The sequence below is a fragment of the Micromys minutus genome, assembly GCF_963924665.1.
Source record: "Micromys minutus genome assembly, chromosome: 16".
In the NCBI taxonomy this organism is placed as follows: Eukaryota; Metazoa; Chordata; class Mammalia; order Rodentia; family Muridae; genus Micromys; species Micromys minutus.
In genome coordinates, this window is record NC_137985.1 from 14365086 (window position 1) to 14385011 (window position 19926).

At 36.2% G+C, this 19926-nt stretch overlaps 1 protein-coding gene across 1 annotated transcript in view; it reads right to left on the minus strand.

The window, feature by feature from the left end:
- NAALAD2 (N-acetylated alpha-linked acidic dipeptidase 2) overlaps positions 1-19926 on the minus strand; it is a gene marked incomplete at both ends in the record, with an annotated part of 48904 nt that overhangs the window by 11604 nt on the left and 17374 nt on the right. The window contains 9 exons of the mRNA XM_080930626.1: positions 880-970; positions 5180-5271; positions 7343-7410; positions 8428-8491; positions 10368-10450; positions 10554-10673; positions 10925-11010; positions 17428-17526; positions 19098-19191. Coding sequence (XP_080786752.1) covers positions 880-970; positions 5180-5271; positions 7343-7410; positions 8428-8491; positions 10368-10450; positions 10554-10673; positions 10925-11010; positions 17428-17526; positions 19098-19191 — 797 coding nt within the window. The remainder of the gene's footprint in view (positions 1-879; positions 971-5179; positions 5272-7342; positions 7411-8427; positions 8492-10367; positions 10451-10553; positions 10674-10924; positions 11011-17427; positions 17527-19097; positions 19192-19926) is intronic.

The following is a 19926-nucleotide window of genomic DNA, read 5'->3' on the forward strand; positions in this document are numbered from 1 at the left end:
AAATGTTTAGCACATATAATCGGGGATGAAGCTGGCATTTCTACATGAATTACCATTGCACTGGAAAACCTTATTATTGTTGCATTCACAGAACAGTTCACACCCCTTCAGTAGGGTATCTACAAAGGAGTGTCAACAAGCTCTTTGTCTGTATGCCTGGAATTCTTGGGTCCTAAGTCCACCTATTGCCTGATGCCATAAAATTAAGTGACATTTCATATTAGTATAATGTTGCTATGGTTTATATATGGAATGTCTGTACACCCCATACCCCCCAAAAAGAAGCTTCTATATTCAAATATTCCCAGTGTGACACTCTCATAGGTTCCAGAAACATTTTAAAAAGTGGTAAAGAAAAATGGGTAGAGCTTGAGTTCATCATATTAAGCAAAGTAAGCCATATAGAAGATAATAAGTATGAAATGTTTTCTCTGTATACAAACATCTAAATGTAAAGCAAAAGGCATGAAAGCAGATGGACAACTGGAGGATTATGAGGGGATGAAGAGAGTACAAGGGGAGATAACCATCATTACATTCCCTTGTATACATATATGAAAATGTCATAATGAAACCCATGACTTCATAGTTATAATGAAGTGTGCTCAGAAAGAGGCATTGGGGAAATGTTCTTGAAGAGGAAAGTTTGATCTCTCTTTGCTTCCTGTTGGCTCTAGGTGGCAGCTTTCTTTACTAGATCTGCCCACCATGATGTGCTGACTCGGCATAACCCCACAAGTACTAGGACAAACACTACAGACTGAGACCACTGAAACCATGAACCCACACACAATGTTTTTATGAGATGATTATTTCAGCTATCATGTTAATGAAGAGGGAACATATGTACTGCATATTAGAAAAAATTAAATGGATTACCTTGTTCTTAGTGTAGCGAGCTCTGCCTGAAGCAATTCCAAGTCTTTGAAAGTAAGCCTCAAAATCACTCCCAGATCCAAGCTTATTGATTCTAGGTGTAGAATATGAATAAATAATTATATGTGCATAAAATAATAAATAATGCCAAGTCAAACAGATGGGAAAATGCATCCAGCTTTGAGAGTAGCTAAGAATTTTCATAGCAAATTATTATAGGAACTAGTAAAAGCTAAACAACCTTGAAGATTTATATTTGCTAGAATATAAATGTGACAAGTTACACTGAATATGACCAGAGTTTGGTAGTACTGTGGAATGCTGCAGCCTAATTTTTTTTAATGAGCAGAAAGATTCAAGCCACTAACTGAGCCATTATCAAAGTCCACCACAAGCTTTTTATAGAGTATTATGTTCTTCTGAATAAGCATATGAAACTTTTATAATAAACATACACATTTAAAGTTTTACAAGACTGATTTCGGGTCCAGGAAGATAGCTTACAGGATTATGACCTTTGCCAATAACCCTGAGTTTTCTTGAGATCCACATAAGAAAAGGAGGAAAACGTCCTATGACCTCAACACAAATGTGTGATACATGAATGGACAAAGACACACAGACACACAGAGAGAGAGAAAAAGAGACAGACAGACAGACAGACAGAGACACAAAGAGACAGAGAACATGGAAAGAGAGTCAAAATGAATAACATTCTTCGCCAGGGTCTAACCCAGATCGCTTTACAAAAATACAAATAATATCATGAAATATCAAAGTACCCCCCCCAAACATACACACACATACACACACAAACACACACACTGCATCATTTTAGCTAGTTCAGATTACCTACATAAATACAAGGATGCAACTCAAAAAAACATAAATTTTATCAAAATTTCAAAGAGTTTACAAAAGAAGGAAGTAGCTCAGTGAACTGAAAGAGAAGAAATTCCTGAGTGATCTCACATAAAACACAATTGTAGACTGACATAAATTATGGAGACATTCCAGGCTTTGGAATAAAAATTCAATAAAGAGAAACACTGAAGAAGACTGTAGCTGAAATAAAGACAGTATTAGAAAAAAATTACACACTCAACTAGAAAAGTCAAAGGAAAGCCCTGTAAGAATTAATCTTCGCTGTTCTGACTGGTGTGAGGTGGAATTTCAGAGTTGTTTTGATTTGCATATCCCTGATGACTAAGATGTTGAACATTTCTTTAGGGGCTTCATGGCCATTCGATATTTTTCAGTTGATATTTCTTGGTTTAGCTCTGTACCCCATTTTTAATAGGCTTATTTAGTTCACTGGAGTCTAACTTCTTGAGTTCTTTGTAGATATTGGATAGTAGCCCTCTATCAGATACAGAATTGGTAAAGATCTATTTCCAATCTGTTGGTTGCTGTTTTGTTCTATTGAAGCCTTACAAAAACGCACCAGTTAGAATGGCTAAGATGAAAAATCTCAGGTGACAGCAGATGCTGACGAAGATATGGAGAAAGAGGAACAATCCTTCATTGTTGGTGGAATTGCAAGCTGGTACAACAACTTTGGAAATCAGTCCGGCAGATCCTCAGAAAATTGAACATAGTACTACCTGAGGACCCACCACTCCTGGGCATATGCCCAAAAGATACTCCAACAAGGGAATAACAAGGGCACATGCTCCAGTATGTTTATGGCAGCCTTATTTATAATAGCCAGAAGCTATTATATATATTTGTAAATATATTTAACTAATCAAGCACAGGGATACATGCCTTGATGACAAAGGTCATAGAGTAAGTGGAGAGAACAAACCTAAAATAATGAGGGCTATGTATGAGGGGCCAGAGAAATGGCTCAGTGGTTAAGAACACTGACTGCTCTTCCAACGGTCCTGAGTTCAAATCCCAGCAACCACATGGTGGCTCCCACTACCTTCTGTAATGAGATTTGATGCCCTCTTCTGATGTGTCTTAAGACAGCCACAAGTGTACTCATATACATAAAATAAATAAATCCTTAAAAACAAAAAGAAAATAGCTGTATGTGAGAAACCAGCAACCAATATCGTTCTATATGGAGAAAATTTTGAAGCAATCCCAGGGATATCTGCTGGCCCTACTTTTTTTCAATATTGTGTTAGAAGCACTAGCTGGAGTTATAATGGAAGAGAAGAAAATTAATGGCACACAAATAGGAAAAGAAGTCAAACTATTCCTTTTAGAAGATGACACAGTCTGATACCTAGAGATCACTATAATTCAGAAAACTTGTAGAAATTTTAAACAGGTTCAGAAATGTGACAGGATACAATACAAAAAACAATACCTGATCAACAGGGAAGCCCAGTCCCAACTAATATATCTACAACACAACCTCTGATCATTGTGGAAAAGGAGGTAGGAAGGTTTTAAGATCCAGAGGAATAGGAAATGTCAGAAAATCTATGCCCAGGAAGTCTCACCAACATGGCTACCTAAACAAGGAAAACACCTACAGATATGCTAACATGGGAAAGAGAGAAAGGCTTAAGAAGGATTAACCATCAACAAAAACCTCCAGACAACTAATGCTGGTGAAAGAAGAAGAAATAGTCTTCTCCTGGAAAAACTACACACTAATTGGTTATTCAAAACCAAATGGTCAACCCTGAAAACACAAACCACTGATGTTGTACAGATTGAGTTATTTGCATACGTTTAGGAGTATACACAGTGAATTTGTGCACATCTACAGGCAGACATATATGTAACATCAATTAATGAAAAAGAGACCATAGATTTGAAAGAGTACATAGGAAAGGTTGGAGGGAAGAAAGGAAAGGGGAAAATGAAATAATTATAGTCTCAAAAAATAGGAAAAAAATAATTAATATACATATATATAATTAAAATAAATATTATTTTAAAGAAGACTTTAGAAAATAGAATGAAGTCATAAACTATTACTTTCCACTAATTTTAGGAATTTTCTATTCTAGTTTTAAATCATACTGTACCAAAAATTGGATAAGTATATAATCGATTCTAAAGTTACTACAGCATGAATGAGAAAAATAAAAATCTAAACTGATTACAGGTAAGGACACAAATAGATGATGATTAATAATGTTCCTTTATTAAATATAAAATAAAAATGCATAGGTCTAGGGAAATAATTCAGTGGGCTAAGTGCTTGCTATGCAAGAGTGAGGACTTTGAAGTAAAATTTGCACAGCCCACATAAAAGCCAGTCTTAGGCACTCACATCTTAAACCTCAATGTTGGATGTCTGGGGGGCGGGGAGACAGCAGGGGTGGGGGGAGTAGAGACAACCAGGTCCTGGAAATTCACAACCAGACAGTTTTGCTGGTTGCTCCAGGTTCAATGAATGATCTACTATAAAAAAAGTAAAAATGAATTAGATGGAGATGTGGAGAGATAGCTCAGCGATTATGAGCATATACAGATCTTCCAGAAGAAATGAGTTCAGTTTCCAGAAATCACACCCTGTGGCTCAAAGGGCACATACATAATAAATTCACAGAGACACACATATATACATATAATTAAAAGTAAAATAAACCTTTTTATAAAAGGAAAAAAAATAAGGCTGGAAATCAATGGAAGAAAATACCCAGCATCAACATTTGCCTCCCACCAACACACACATAAATGCACCATGTACACGCACACACACCTAGACACATGAACACACACATTTAATTTTTACATTATTATCACACAAAGTTACACAATTATTTAAGGCATCTACTACTTATCTGAATTTAAAGTTACAGAAGGATGCCAGATAATGGCTAATATATAGCAAAAACTATATAATTTATCTTATTTATACTTATATGTGTATGTCTGTTTGTATGTACCATGGTGTTCAGATGTCCACTGAAGCCAGAAGAAGCTATTGGATCCCCTAGTAGAGCAGCAAGCATGCTTAATTCCTGAGCCATGTCTCAAACCCCCACAACATCAGTTTATTGAAAATTTTCAAAACTACATTTATCTCTGTTACACAGCACATCAAGAACAAACAAATAAACAAAAAAAATTTTTTTAAAAATGTGTCTGAAGCCAGTCAGCTACGGTGGCTCATAACTTTAATCCCAGTACTTGTGAAGCAGAGGGAGACAGACCTCTGTGAATTCAAGGCCAGTCAGGTCTATGAAGTAAAACCAGGGCACCCAGGCCTCGGTCACATAGAGAAATCCTGTCTTGTTTAATTAGCCATGTGAGAATTGCATGTTTGAAGAAGCAAGGGAAAAGGGAAGTCCTTATTTATCCAGGAGTAGAAAAGCTGCATACACTAATTTACCTAGGACATTCTTTATTTTCAGGTGAAGGGTCCTTTTCCAGCCAGCTTTCAAAAAGTGACTTACTTTCAAAACCATCATCGGGACTGGAAATCTAGAAAAACAATTAGTGGGCATCAGGATCCGAAGCAAATATATAACCAGCATAATAGCGCCATGTACATAATAGTATCGACTTTAATTGTTCTCTGTATGTGCGTACATGTCATGTTCTATTATACACAAATATATTTTGCAACTGATAAGGAAAAACTAGCCCAAATATTTCATTTATGATGGCTTTTGTTGGTAACTTTTGTGTGTCCAACACACATGGTATTTAGTTACTGCTAAGCTGATACTAGCCCAAAAAGCTCAGAATACCCAAGAAAAAATTTACAGACATTATGAAAGTCAAAAATAAGTTAGGCCAGAATATGGATTCTTCAGTCCTTCTTAGAAGGGAGAACAAATCACTTAAGGGAGGAAATACATGGACAAATAGTAGAGCAGGGGTTGAAGAAAAGATCACTCAGAGAGTGCCTCACCTGGAGATCCATCCCATATGCAGACACCAAACCCAAGCACTATTGCTGATGTGAAGACGTGCTTACTGAAAGGAGCCAGATATGGATGCACCTGCAGAGGCTCTGCCAGATCATACAAGTACAGTTGAGGATGCTTGCAGCTAACCATAGGACTGAACACTAGGATCCCAATGAAGGAGCTACAGAAAGGACTGAAGGAGCTGAAAGGGTTTGCAACCTCATGGGAAGAACAACATTATTAATCCACTAAACCCTGCAGAGCTCCAAGGGACTAAAACACCAACCAATGAGTACACATGGAGAGACCCATGGCTCCAGTTGCAGAGAATAGCATTGTCTGGCATCAATGGGAGAAGAGGTCTTTGGTCCAGTGAAGGTGCGTTTTTCCATCGTAGAGGAATGCCAATGCACTGAGTTTGAGAGGGTGTTTGGGAGAGGGAGCACCTTCATGGAAGCAACGGGAGGGAGAGGGGTGATGGAAGTGGGGATAACATTTGAAATGTAAATACAAAGAACATCCAATAAAGTAAAAGAGAAAAGAACAAAAATTTACAGACTTAAAAAAAAAACCAAAAATACAAAGTTCCTATCACCCCTGACAACAAATACAGGAGCCCTTTTTCTAGTCCAGTACAGATCATAAAAACATATTTTGAAGTATTGAACCATAAAGAGTCTGTTTACACTTGCTCTTAGGGAAGATACTATTGTGAGGCCTTCTTATAACAGAAAAAGGAAATAAGTTTAAATGAACGGTTAAGGACACCATCAAGAGGGAAAAATAGCACACTTGTTTGGGGGGGAAAATTGCTTTTAAAGATATTAGCAGTAAACAGGCATGTAGGGCAAGATTAAAGAGATTGGAAAAGAGAATGTCCAGTAAAATGGCACTTTTCTTTTAGGCTGACCTTAAAGGAGCAAACAATTTTCTAGTTATGTTCTTTGGTTTTAAATATTCATGTTATTTTTATTAATGTTTGGTGTGTATTTTGGTTGGTGTGTGTGTGTGTGTGTGTGTGTGTGTGTGCTTGTGTTCACGCGTGATGGGTGTTAAGCTTTCTATGGAAGTACGACAATGTCCAATCCCTTTGGGCTGGAACTATAGGCAATTGTGGATACTGGGAATCCAAACTCACATCCTCTGAAAGATCTTAACCGCTCAGCTCCTCTCCTACACCCCCTCTCTATACAGGAGAACTCCTTAAATGAAGGATACAGAAACTGTCAACACATTATCAGATTTTATTTTGAGATTCAATGTGCTTTAGTTCTCAAGAGCATTTAATATATGATTGGTTAAATATTAGGGGGTTTCTGTGAAATCACCAGTTGCAGAATCCTCCCTTTGCCTTTGCACTAACGAGTGTCCCTTCTACTCACTATCTTGACACACAATGAATTGTCTGGTGATCAATTCCAGTGATTTCTACACTGACCACTCTCTAACTCCCTCGGCTTATTTTTACTAGTTTATTTCTCAGCATCCTCACAGTTATGCCACAAGGTGAGTTGTAACATTTGTTTCAGATGCTACTTATTTGCCCCATAAATTTTCTGATACTAATTTAACAGTAAATGTAGACAATGGAGACAGATGTGCTCTCCACTCCGACAGTGAAGCCAGGTGTCTTCACTTACCTCTCTTGCCACTTTATACACCAACTGGTGTAGAAGAGGAGTACAATCAACTCGGAGCGTGTAATTACCTGAAGAATATTTCGACACAAAAGTAATATCTCAGCAATCAAATGAAATACATTTACATTTAATTGCATCTTCCTATTTCAATGATAATGGAACAGTTTTTAATCCACAATGTTCCTGGGGAGTGAGAGAAGCTGTAGTGTAAACTGATAAAGAAATGGCGGGCTCTAGTGGCTGAGGTTGCAGCTCCCACAGTGAGCAGCCAATTTTCAGTGTAGCAACATTTCTCAGGGGAAAAAAAAGCATTAAGACTAGAAAACTCATTCTTCATTCTTTCATTATAATCATTATTTTAGATCAATATATTAGACAGGTTGTGTGCTTTAACAGCTTCAGGGCCAATAAACAAAACAGCACTGAAAATCTGGAGGTAAATACAATGTCAATTCAAAAGCAGTTCCAATAAATAGCAGAAATACTATCTTAGTTTTCAGAAAAAAAATGTTTCTTTATGAAGAAAATAATTTCTGTACGATATTTTCTGCAGAGAATTTTCTTTGAAATATTTTCAGCGAAATTTCTCCAATTCTTGTACAAGAAATGTGAGGTGGATGTTAGGACTTTAAAGATCTGCTCAAGACAAGCAAATATAAACCAAAGTTAGAGCAAAAAGGAAAGAGAAGAAAAAACTAGGAGTAGGAGCTCAGTTGTAAGTCCTAATGATTAATGTGAATTATTTTTTCCTATAGGAAAGCTAAAAGCTAAGTGATTACTGAATAGTCCTGTTACACAAAAGATTTGAGATATATTAAGTTTAAATGTATATACTTGTAAACATATTAAATCAAAAAAACTTGCCAGGCACTATGGTGAGCTCCTGTAATCCTAGTACTTAGGTAGAAGTGGGAAGATAGGGCATTCAAGGTCATGGCCACCGCATGTTTGTGGCCATCTATGAGACTCTGGTCTCAGGAAAGAAAAAGAAAGACCACAGGAACCAAAAGTACGCTAACTAGAGATGAAATTACTGAAAATGGAACTGACTTTTTAAACACTGTATTTGAAAATGAAAGCTGTACCTTCTATAGCCGAATCTGAGTTGATGTAAGCGACGCTTCTCTCCTGTAGGATCTTTGCATTCTCCTGCAGTTGAAGCCAAGTTGTTAACTCACAGTCTACTATGACTATATAAACAACAACAACAGTGTTCCGGAAAAAAATGGCCTACTGATGTTTATAAGTCAAATGCAGTATCTTCCCGCAACCACAAATTTAAAAGAAAAATTTAATACCCACTTAATTGTTGTAAGCAATAAAAATTAGAATAAAAAATGAAAATTCTATGAAGCCATGTGGTAAATGTAAAAGGCCCAAGAAAAATATTGTAAGGTGAAATTCTTTGATTCTCTCTATCAGAATAAGCTGAAGTAAGGGACTAAGATTTGGCATTCCTACCCAAAGTCTGCTGAATCTGCACTGTTCAAAGTGAGGGCTGAAATCTATTTTCTAACAGATATCCTAGAGATTGATCTACTGAAGTTTGAGATCCACTAAGTAGATTCCTAAGTATAATAGGGAAAAACATAAAAGTCCATTTATCTATTTTTATAAAAATCTATAGAGAAATGAAAGAATTAAGATAAAGAGTAAAATGGCGATTCTATGTGCCAGGTTCTGGGCTGACCAACCAGCACCAGCACTCATCTATGTCAGCTTCCTGCCTGTACAGATCATCCTTTGCTTCCCAGACCTGCCATCCCTGCTTTTCTACCATGATGGACTACACATTGGAAATATGAACAGAGTAAAGCCTTTCTACCTTGAGTTTCTTTTCTCAGGCAAACCGTCCCAACCACAAGAAAAGTAATTAATATAATTGCCTTGATTATAGGCAAAGTCTCTATTACAGCCTTTGCAGGGTTTCACTGTGTACCTGTGGCTAGAATGGAATTCATATAAACTTTGCTGGCCTCTGCTGCCTGAGTGCAGGAACTAAGGTGAGCGTCACAATATATAACTTCATCTATGTTCTTATAGAAGCTAAATGTGCTGTTGACTATAATAATATTCTTGTAGAAACGAGAAAGAATGTTGAAATTATTTCTAAACTGATATATTTATCAATGCAAATTTACTGTCTTAAATGTTAGATTTCTTTGATTATTTTAAATTTCTGAAATCAATTTATGTACATATGTATTACAGGAAGTCACACATTCTTACAAAATTACCATGATCAATAATACTTGTCTAAATTAATGTTCTACTTTCAAACTGTATATTTAAAATGCTGCTATCAAAATTAAATGCTACAATGTGTACATAATTAACAAAGTCAAGTATTATCAGATAAGTAAGTATATGCAATTTTGCTTCATATTATTATCTTACAGTAACATAAGAAAAAATGAGTCGGGGAAGGCATATTTAAAACTATACACAAATATGCATATATTAAAACACATGAATAAAATGTATACTAATCTGTGATAAACATATAGTAAAGAAAGCAAATATCACAAACCACAACTGACTTTATGAAAATGTGTGTGCTAACATTATACTCATTAGTAAAAACTTAGATATTACCAACAAAGGAGAACTGGAAAGAGGAAAGAAGTTGCCTAGGAAAGGCTCTTTAAGAGTTAAGAGTCTATAAGAAATAAAAAAGCCAACACTGTGAAATACTACATTAAGATATTCTATTAAAGTGATTTAATTTTCAGTATTATTGTTTTTTAATTAACAATCAAAGCATATAACTGTTATGAACAGCAAGACAAATTAACAGCTTGCAAATTAAGATTATTTTATAAGTTTACCGATTTTGATTTCACAACACAAATACAGAAAAAAATATTTTGATAGTAAATAGTGTTATTTTAAAAAGTGACTCTGCTTTGCTAAACAGACATGACAGTAAAAAAGTTCCATGTCTTTTTTAATTTAACTTGAGTCATTCTCTACTAGGTAAGAGAATCTATACAATATTCTAATAAGTACTTTCCATGCTACTTACTTCAGCCCATTCAGTTGAACCCAACAGCCCAAACTCTTCTGCATCCCAGCTGGTAAAAATTATAGTTCTTCTAGGTCTCCAGCCTGCAACCATGTTAATACATGTAGTTAGCTATGGCCACCTAGAGCTACAGGAATCTTAACCAAGTCTCTTCCAATTATTAGTTACTAGAGAATTGTTAGTTACCTCCATTCACCAGTTTTCCAAAACTTCGTGCAATCTCTTGCAAAACTGCTGTCCCGGTGGTAGGGTCAATCCCTCCAAACACCCATGAGTCACGATGACCTCCAAGAATGACATACCTGTCTGAACAAGAATGTGTTCCGGAGAGCTTCAACTAGCATATATTACATGCACTTGTCATTTGTGTATGTAACTAAACTTTCTCCTGCATGAGTGTCCTCCACAGAAGACAACTAGCAATGTCAAGTAAAATATTCTAGAATGGTAACATCCTTCCCCTGAATTTCAGTTTCTAATGACCCAAAAAGTATGCTAGAAATTTATCTTTTAGTAAATCCTTGGAAGAAAATGTTTTTAAAATTTTAATGACTCACCAGGCTCTGTAGACCCTCTGATAGTTCCGATTACATTGTAAATTCTGGTGATTTTGTTAATGTTATTAACATTCATTCTAACTTTCCTAGAATTTTGAAAAAAAAACAAGTTAGTTTATATGGAGCAATTTGTTTAGTTTTATTTAACATTTTACTGAAAAATCCCTGAACTACAGAAAACTGTACATTAAAAAACAATATTTTATATCTTTCTTTATTACTGATATTTACTTCTAACTCAAAATATTCTATTAAATGCCTTAAAGTATTTTTTTTAACTTCATACTCTCACTACACAGAAGTGGTAGTGTGTTATGCAATAACTGAAATGATAAATATAGGGTTTAACCTGTACCTGAAGCAGACCCTGTGATACAGATCTCTATACCCATATCCTACTGGGAGAGAGCTGGTCATTCAGTAGTACTGATACAGAGGCTTACGGGAGGGTCAAGATACTGTCAGAATCAGCAAAACCAGCTAACACCAGAAGTAAGCAGATGGTGAAAGGGAAGCCCAAGAACCTAAGCAACAGAAATCAAGGACACTTGGCATCATCAGAACCCAGTTCTCCTACCACCTCAAACCCTGGATACCCAACACACCAGAAAAGCAAGATTCTGATTTAAAATCACAACTCATGTTGGTGTTTGAGGACTTTAAGAAGGGCATAAATAATTCCCTTAAATAAATACCGGATAACAAAGGTAAACAGGTAAAAGCCATTAAAGAGGAAACACAAAAACCACAAAAATCCCTTAGAGAAAATCAGGAAAACATGAGCAAACAGGTGAAGGAATTGAACAAAAATATCAAGGATCTAAAAATGGAACTATAATAAAGAAATCACAAAGAGAGAAAATCCTGGAGATACAAAATCTAGAAAGAGGTCAAGAGTCATAGACACAAGCATCACCAACAGAATACAAGAGATGAAAGAGAATCTCTGGGGAAGAAGACACACGCACACACACACACACACACACACACACACACAAGAACAATAACCACCATTGACACAACAGTACAAAATGCAAAAAGCTCCTAACCTAAAACATCCAGAAAATCCAGGACAGAATGAGAAGATCAAACCTGAGGATATTACATGTTGTAGAAGAGGACAAAAATTACCAACTTAAAGGGCAAGTAAATTTTTTAAAAAAAAATTATAGAAGAAAACTTCCCTAATCTAAAGAAATATATGCTCATATACATCAAAAAAATCTACATAACTCCAAATAGATTGGACTATAAAAGAAATTTCTTCCATCATATAATAATCAAAACACCAAATACACAAAACAAAGAAAGAATATTAAAAGCAGTAAGAGATAAGGGTCAAGTAACATACAAAGGCAGACCTATCAGAATCATAGCAGACTTCTCAACAGAAACTATGAATCCTGGGCATATGTCATACAGATCCTAAGAAAACACAAATGCTAGCCCAGGCTACTATATCCTGAAAAACTCTCAATTACCATAGATGAAGAAACCAAGATATTCCAGGACAAAACTGAATTTACACATCATTCCACAAAACCAAAATATAACAGATGGAAAACTCCAACACAAGGAGGGAAACCACACCCTAGAAAAAGGAATAAAGTAATCTTTTTACAACTAACCCCCCCACAAAAAGACAGCAAATAAAACATAAGTCCACCTCTAACTACAAAAATAATAGGAAACAATCACTGGTCCCTAATATCTCTCAACATCAATGGACTCAGTTCACTAATGAAAAGACATAGACTAACAGACTTGATACTACAGAGGACCTAACATTTTGCTGCATACAGGAAACACACCTCAGTAACAAAGACAGACACTACTTCAGAATAAAAAGGCTGAAAAAGTATTGTCCAAGCAAATGGTCCCAAGAATCAAGCTGGAATAGCCATTCTAATATCAAAAATAATCGACTTTCAACCAAAAGCTATAAAAAAATAAATAAGGAAGAATACTTCATACTTCTCAAAGGAAAAATCAACATAGATGAATTATCAATTCTGAATATGCTCCAAATTCAAAGACACCTAAATTCATAAAAGAAACCTTACTAAAGCTCAAAACACACATTGTACCTCACACAATAATACTGGGAGACTTCAACATTACACTCTTATCAATAGACAGATCATGGAAGTGGGAACAAAACAGAGATACAGTGAAACTAACAAAAGTTATGAAGCAAATGGATTTAACTGATATATATAGAACATTTTATCCTAAAACACCTCATGGTACTTTCTCCAAAACTGACCATGTAATTGATCAAAAAACAGGTCTCAATAGATACAAGAAGATTGAAATAATCCGATCCAACCTATCAGATCACCATGAACTAAGCCTGTCCTTTAATAACAAAAAGAACAGAAAGCCCACATACACATAAAAACTGAACAATGCTCTATTCAATGATAATTTGGTCAAGGTAGAAATAAAAGAAGAAATTTAAAACTTTTTAGAATTTAATGTTAATGAGGGCATAACATACCCAAACTTATGGGACAAAAATACTAGCAATGCTAAGAGAAAAACTCAGCTCTGAGTGCCTCCAAAAAGAAACTGGAGGGAGTATATACTAGCAGCTTGACAGAAGAGCTGAAAGATCTAGAACAAAAAGAAGCAAATGCACCCAAGAGAAGGAGAAGGCAGGAAATAATCAAACTCAGGGCCTAATCAACCAAGTAGAAACAAAAAGAACTATACAAAGAATCAACAAAACCAAGAACTGGTTCTTTGATAAAATCAACAAGGTAGGTAAACCCTCAGCCATACTAACCAAAGGGCCCAGAGACCATATTCAAATTAACAAAATCAAAAATGAAAAGGGAGACATAACAACAGAAACTGAGGAAATTTAAAAAAAAAAAAAAATGAGATTCTACAACAAAAGCCTGTACTCGGGAAAACTGGATGAAATAGACAATTTTCTAGATAGATACAATGTACCAAAGTTAAATATGGATCAAATAAACTATCTAAACAATGCCATAACCCCTAAAGAAACAGAAGGAGTCATCAAAAGTCTCCCAACTAAAAGAAGCTCAGGACCAGATGGGTTTAGTGCAGAATTCTATCATAGAAGAATTATACCTTCATAGAAGACCTAATAGCAATACTTTCCAAATTATTCCACAAAATAGAAACAGAAGGAAACTACCCAATTCCTTCTATGAAACCACCATTATGCTTATACCTAAAATGCACAAAGATCCAACAAGGAAAGAAAACTTCAGACCAATTTCCCTTATAAATATTGATGCAAAAATACTCAATAAAATTTTTACAAACCAAACCAAAGAACACATCAAAACTCTCATCCATCACGATCAAGTAAGCTTCATCTCCCAGAGATGCAGGGTCACTTTAATATAAGGATATCCATCAACACAATACACTATCTAAACAAACTCAAAGGAAAAAAACAAAAACACATGATCATCTCATTAGATGCTGAGAAAGCATTTGACAAAAATCAACACCCATACATTTTTAAAGTTTTGGAAAAATCAGAAATTCAAGACTCTTACCTAAACATAGTAAAAGCAATGTACAGCAAACCAGAAGCCAACATCAAACTAAATGTTGAGAAACTTGAAGCAATCCAACTAAAATGAGGAACTAGCAAGGCAGTCCACTATCTTCCTACCTATTCAATATCATACTCCAAGTCTTAGCCAGATCAAAACAAAAGGAAATCAAAGGGATCTAAATTGGAAAGAAAGTGTCTGGCATCAATGTAAGAAGATGCTTTTGTTTCAGAGAGGGCATGTGTTCCCAATGTAGGAGAATGACAAGGCAATGGGGTGGAGGGGGAGATCAGAAGGGAGTGCACCTTTGTGAAGGCAACTGGAGGGGGAGGGGGAATGAGAGCTGGGTAAAGAGAAAACATCTCAAATGTAAATACAGAGTATCTAATTAAAAAAAGAGAAAAAAAACAAGTAAAAAAAAAAAAGAAATTGGAAAGGAAGAAGTCAAAATTTCACTATTTGCAGATGATATGATAGTATACTTAAGTGACTCCAAAAATTCCATCAGAGAACTCCTACAAATGATAAACAATTTCAGCAAAGTAGCTGGATATAAAATTACCTCAAACAAATAAGTAGCCTACCTCTACTCAAAGGATAAACAGGCTGAGAAAAAATTAGGGAAATGACACCCTTCACAATAGTCTCCAAATAATATAAAATATCTTGGTGTGATCTAATCAAGCAAGTGAAAGAGCTATATGACAGGAACTTCAAGTCTCTAAAGAAGGAAATTGAAAATTTCAGAAGATAGAAAGATCTCCCATGCTCATGAATTGGCAGGGTTAATATAGTAAAAATGGCCATCTTGCCAAAAGCAATCTACAGATTCAATGCAATTCACATCAAAATTCCAACTTAATTCTTCATAGAGTTGGAAAGAGCAATTTACAAATTCATTTGAAATAACAAAAAGCCCAGAATATTAAAAACTATTTTTAGCAATAAAAGAACTGGGGGAATTACCATCCCTGACCTCAAGCTGTGTCACAGAGCAATAGTGATAAAAACTGTATGGTATTGGTACAGAGACAGGATGGTAGATCAATGGATCTATCCTCTTATGGTCACCTGATCTTTGACAAAGGAGCTAAAATCATACAGTGGAAAGAAGATAGAATTTTCAATAAATGGTGCTGATCCAACTTGTGGTCACAATGTAAATGAATGCAAATCAATCAATACTTATCACCCTGTACAAAGCTCAAGTCCAAGTGGATCAAGGACCTCCACATAAAACCAGATACACTCCTACTGATAAAAGAGAAAATGGGGAAGAGCCCGGAACATATCAGCATTGGGGAAAGTTTCCTGAACATAACACCAGTTGCTTATGCTCTAAGATCAAGAATTGACAAATGGGACCTCATCAAATTGCAAAGCTTCTGTAAGGCAAAGGACACTGTCATTAGGAAAAAATGGCAAGGATCTGTGCCAATCCTACATCCATTATAGGGCTAATATTTACCATATACAAAGAACTCACAAAGGTAGACTCCAGAGAATCAAACAATTCTATTAAAAAATGGGGTATAAAGCTACACAAAGAATTTGCAACTGAGGAATACTGAATGGCTGAGAAGCACCTAAAGAAATGATCAACATCCTTAGTCATCAGGGAAATGAAAATCAAAACAATCCTGAGAGTCCACCTCACACCAGTCAGAATGGTTAAGATCAAAACTCAGTTGCCAGCAGTTGCTGGTGAGGATGTGAGGAAGAACATTCCTCTATTGTTAGTGGTACAACCACTCTGGAAATCAGTCTGGTGGTTCCTTGGAAAACAGGACCTAGTACTACCTGAGGACCCAAGTATGCTACTCCTGGGCATATACCCAAAAAATGTTTCAACATACAACAAGGACACATGCTGCATTATGTTGATAGCAGCCTTATTTATAATAGCCAGGGCTGCCAAGCACCCAGATGTCCTTCAGCAGTAGAACAGTTACGGAAAATGTGGTACATTTACACAATGGATTACTACTCAGCTATTAAAAATAATTAGTCATGAAACTCTTAGGCAAATGGATGAGTCTAGAAAACATTCTGAGTGAGGTAACCCAATTGCAAAATTATACCCACTCACTGATAATTGGATATTAGCCTAAAAGCTCGAAATAGCCAAGATACAATTTAAAGTCCCAAAGAAGGTCTAAAAGAAAGACGGCCAGAATGTGAATGCCTCAGTCCTTCTTAATAGGGTGAACAAAAATATTCTTAAGAGAAAATATTGAGACAGAGCTTAAAGCAGAGATGAAACAGCCATACAGAGACTGCACCACCTAGAGATCCAGCCCATATTCAGCCACAAAACCCAAACAATATTGCTGATGTCAAGAAGCACATGCTGATAGGAGCCTGATACAGCTGTCTTCTGAGTTCCTCTGCCAGAACATAACAAATGCAGAGGTGGATGCTCACAGCCAACCATAGATAGAGCTGAGAATGGGGTCCTTAATGAAGGAGTTAGAGAAAGACTTGAAAGAGTTGTAGGGGTTTGCAACCTCATAAGAATAACAATACCAACCATCTAGAGTTCCCAGGGATTAAGCCACTATCCAAAGATAACACATGGATGGACCCATGGCTCCAGCTGCACATGTGGAAGATGATGGCCTTGTTGAGCATCAATGGCAGGAGAAACCCTTGGTCCTGCCAAGGCTTATTCTGCAGTGTATGAGAATTTTAGTGTGGAGAGGTAGGAGAGGGTAGGTGGGTTGGTGGACACCCTCATTGAAACAGGGAGAGGGGTGATAGGATAGGGGATATAATGGAAAATCCAGAAAAGAGAATAACATTTGAAAGGTAAATAAAATATATCCATTAAAAAAAAAAAACAATCTTTTACTCACTAGTGATAAGCAAAAAAAGTGAAAGGCATACTTTATCTGGCAGAACATTATCTTGACATTTTTCAGTTAATATAAAACTTTTTTGACTATTAAAGAATTACAGAATTACCTGGAATAATCATTTTCTGTGAAGCCAGGCCCAATATTGTAACTAACATTTAGACTTCCCTTCCAGCTTTTGTCTGGTGCAGCAGTTCCTCCCAAGTTGCTGTTGAAAGTACATGAAACATCAAAAAGGTTTCTTATGAGGAAATAATGAGATTGGTGGTGGTAACATATATGTGTGAACTCTTACAAAAAGGTTCGGGAGGCAGAAGGCCATAGCCAGAGCTAAGATAGGCCCCCAGTTAGGGAATGGGTCCACCCACTCATCTCCAAATTTTTAACCCAGAATGACTCCTGTCTAAAGAAAATATGGGGACAAAGTGTGGAGAAGAGACTGAAGGACAGTCCATCCAGAGGCTGCTCCACCTGGGGAATCATCCTATACACAGACAGCAAACCAGATACTATTGAGAATACCAAGGAGTGCTTGCTGTCAGGAGCCTGTTATAGCTGAGAAGCTCTGCCAGAACCTGACAAATGCAGAGGCGAATGCTCACAGCTAACAATTAAACTGAGCATGGGAACCCCAGTGGAGGAGTTAGAGAAAGGACTGAAGGAGCTGAGGGGGTTTACAATCCCATAGGAAGAACAACAATATCAAACAACCAGATGCCCCAGAGCGCCCAGCGACTAAACCACCAACCAAACAGTACACATGGAGGGACCCATGGCTCCAGCTGCCTATGTAGCAGAAGATGGCATTGTCTGGCATCAATAAGAGGCCTTAGGTTCTTGTGAAGACTTGATTTCCCAATATAGGGTAATGCCAGAGTGGTGAGGTGGAGTGGGTGGGTGCAAAGGGGCACCCACATAGATGCAGAATGAGGGGGAAGAGATAAGGGGTTTTGGGGGGGACCAGGAAAGAGGATAGCATTTGAAATGCAAATGCATAAAATATTCAATAAACAAAAAAAGGTTTCTCATGGAGCTTTCATTCTGGAAAGAGTCATAGGCTAGACAAATAAGCAGAATGCAACATGTTAATTACAAAGCTGAAGAGGGGAAATAAATAAATCCAAAGGGTAGTAGGGTAGCATAGCCTTCTCACACTTGCTACAGTAGAGAAGACATTCAAAGGAAGGAATATTTATGACTGTGATACAAAACACTGAATTTTTAAAGAAACTGCTAACTACATATGATGCACTTATTTAAAAATAATGATGTTTTCAGGTAGAGTCATTTAGGAAATGGAAGGTTGGGAAATAGGCAATGGAAACAGATGACACTACCAGCAAATACTAAGTCAGTGTTCACAGTAGCGCAGACACTTTCTTCTGCTGTGATTCTGGCAGAGAGCCTGTTCTCATTTTACCAGTAAGGAAACGAAAACAGACCATGAGAAAGTAACTGGTGCAAGATCACACATTTTGTAGCCAGCATGCTTGTTTATTTAAACCATAGAAAAATGACTGATGAATATCTAAGGACATTAAATATTTAACTGTTTTTAAACAGTTGGTGATTTTAATCTTTGGACAGAGTTTCATATTTGAGAATTACATCTGAGCAGAGAATGTTTTATTACTGTTTTTGTTATTAAACTGTTCTCATAAAAATGGTGTTTCTATTTCAAGATTTATTTTGATAGTTATTTTTAATGTAACTGACTTATAGAGCAGACATAGACATCTTAAACATGATAAACATTCATATCCAGCTAAAAGATTGTACCGTAATAGTCTCTCTGCATCATTATATCCAATCGGATGTACTGGTATGTTCGGAAGCCCCACTGCTTCTTCATTGGGAAGTCTGAATGCATATTCTGCAAGAATCAAGAATATAAGTGAAAACTATTAGAGGATATGATTGAGGGCAAATGTATGCAAGAAATTCTTGTATTATTACTACAGATTTCTTATATATTTACAATTAAAGTAAAATTAGAGGTTATCAAAAAATCAGCATGTATTTAAACTGGCCTAGTTGAATAAGCATTAACAAACAAGACATTTACATTTTAAGGTAAAATAAAATCATAGAGATTATGGACTTTTAAGCTAAATACTTTAAATAATTATCTTAAACTTTCCAAGATTATTTTATTTGCTCAAAAGACATTCTGAAATACTATTGTAGAAACTCCAGTAAACTGCTTGCTTGGAAAATGTGTCCAAATATTCTAAAGCAGTCACAAAACAGGCCTCAACAGATACAAGAACATCAAAATAATTCCATGCATCCTGTCAGATCACCATGGACTAAGGCTGGTCTTCAATAGCAACAAAATCAACAAAAAGCCCACATACACGTGGAAGCTGAACAATGCTCTACTCAATGATAAATTGGTCAAGGTAGAAAGAAAGAAAGAAATTAAAGATCTTCTTAGAATACAAAAATAAACTTCCAGGGGAATCATTATCCCTAACCTCAAGCTGTATTACAAATCAGTGGTGATAAACAACCACATTGTATTGGTACAGAGACAGGCAGTTAGATCAATGGAACAGAACTGAAGACCCAGAAATGAACCCACTCACTTATGGTCACTTGATCTTTG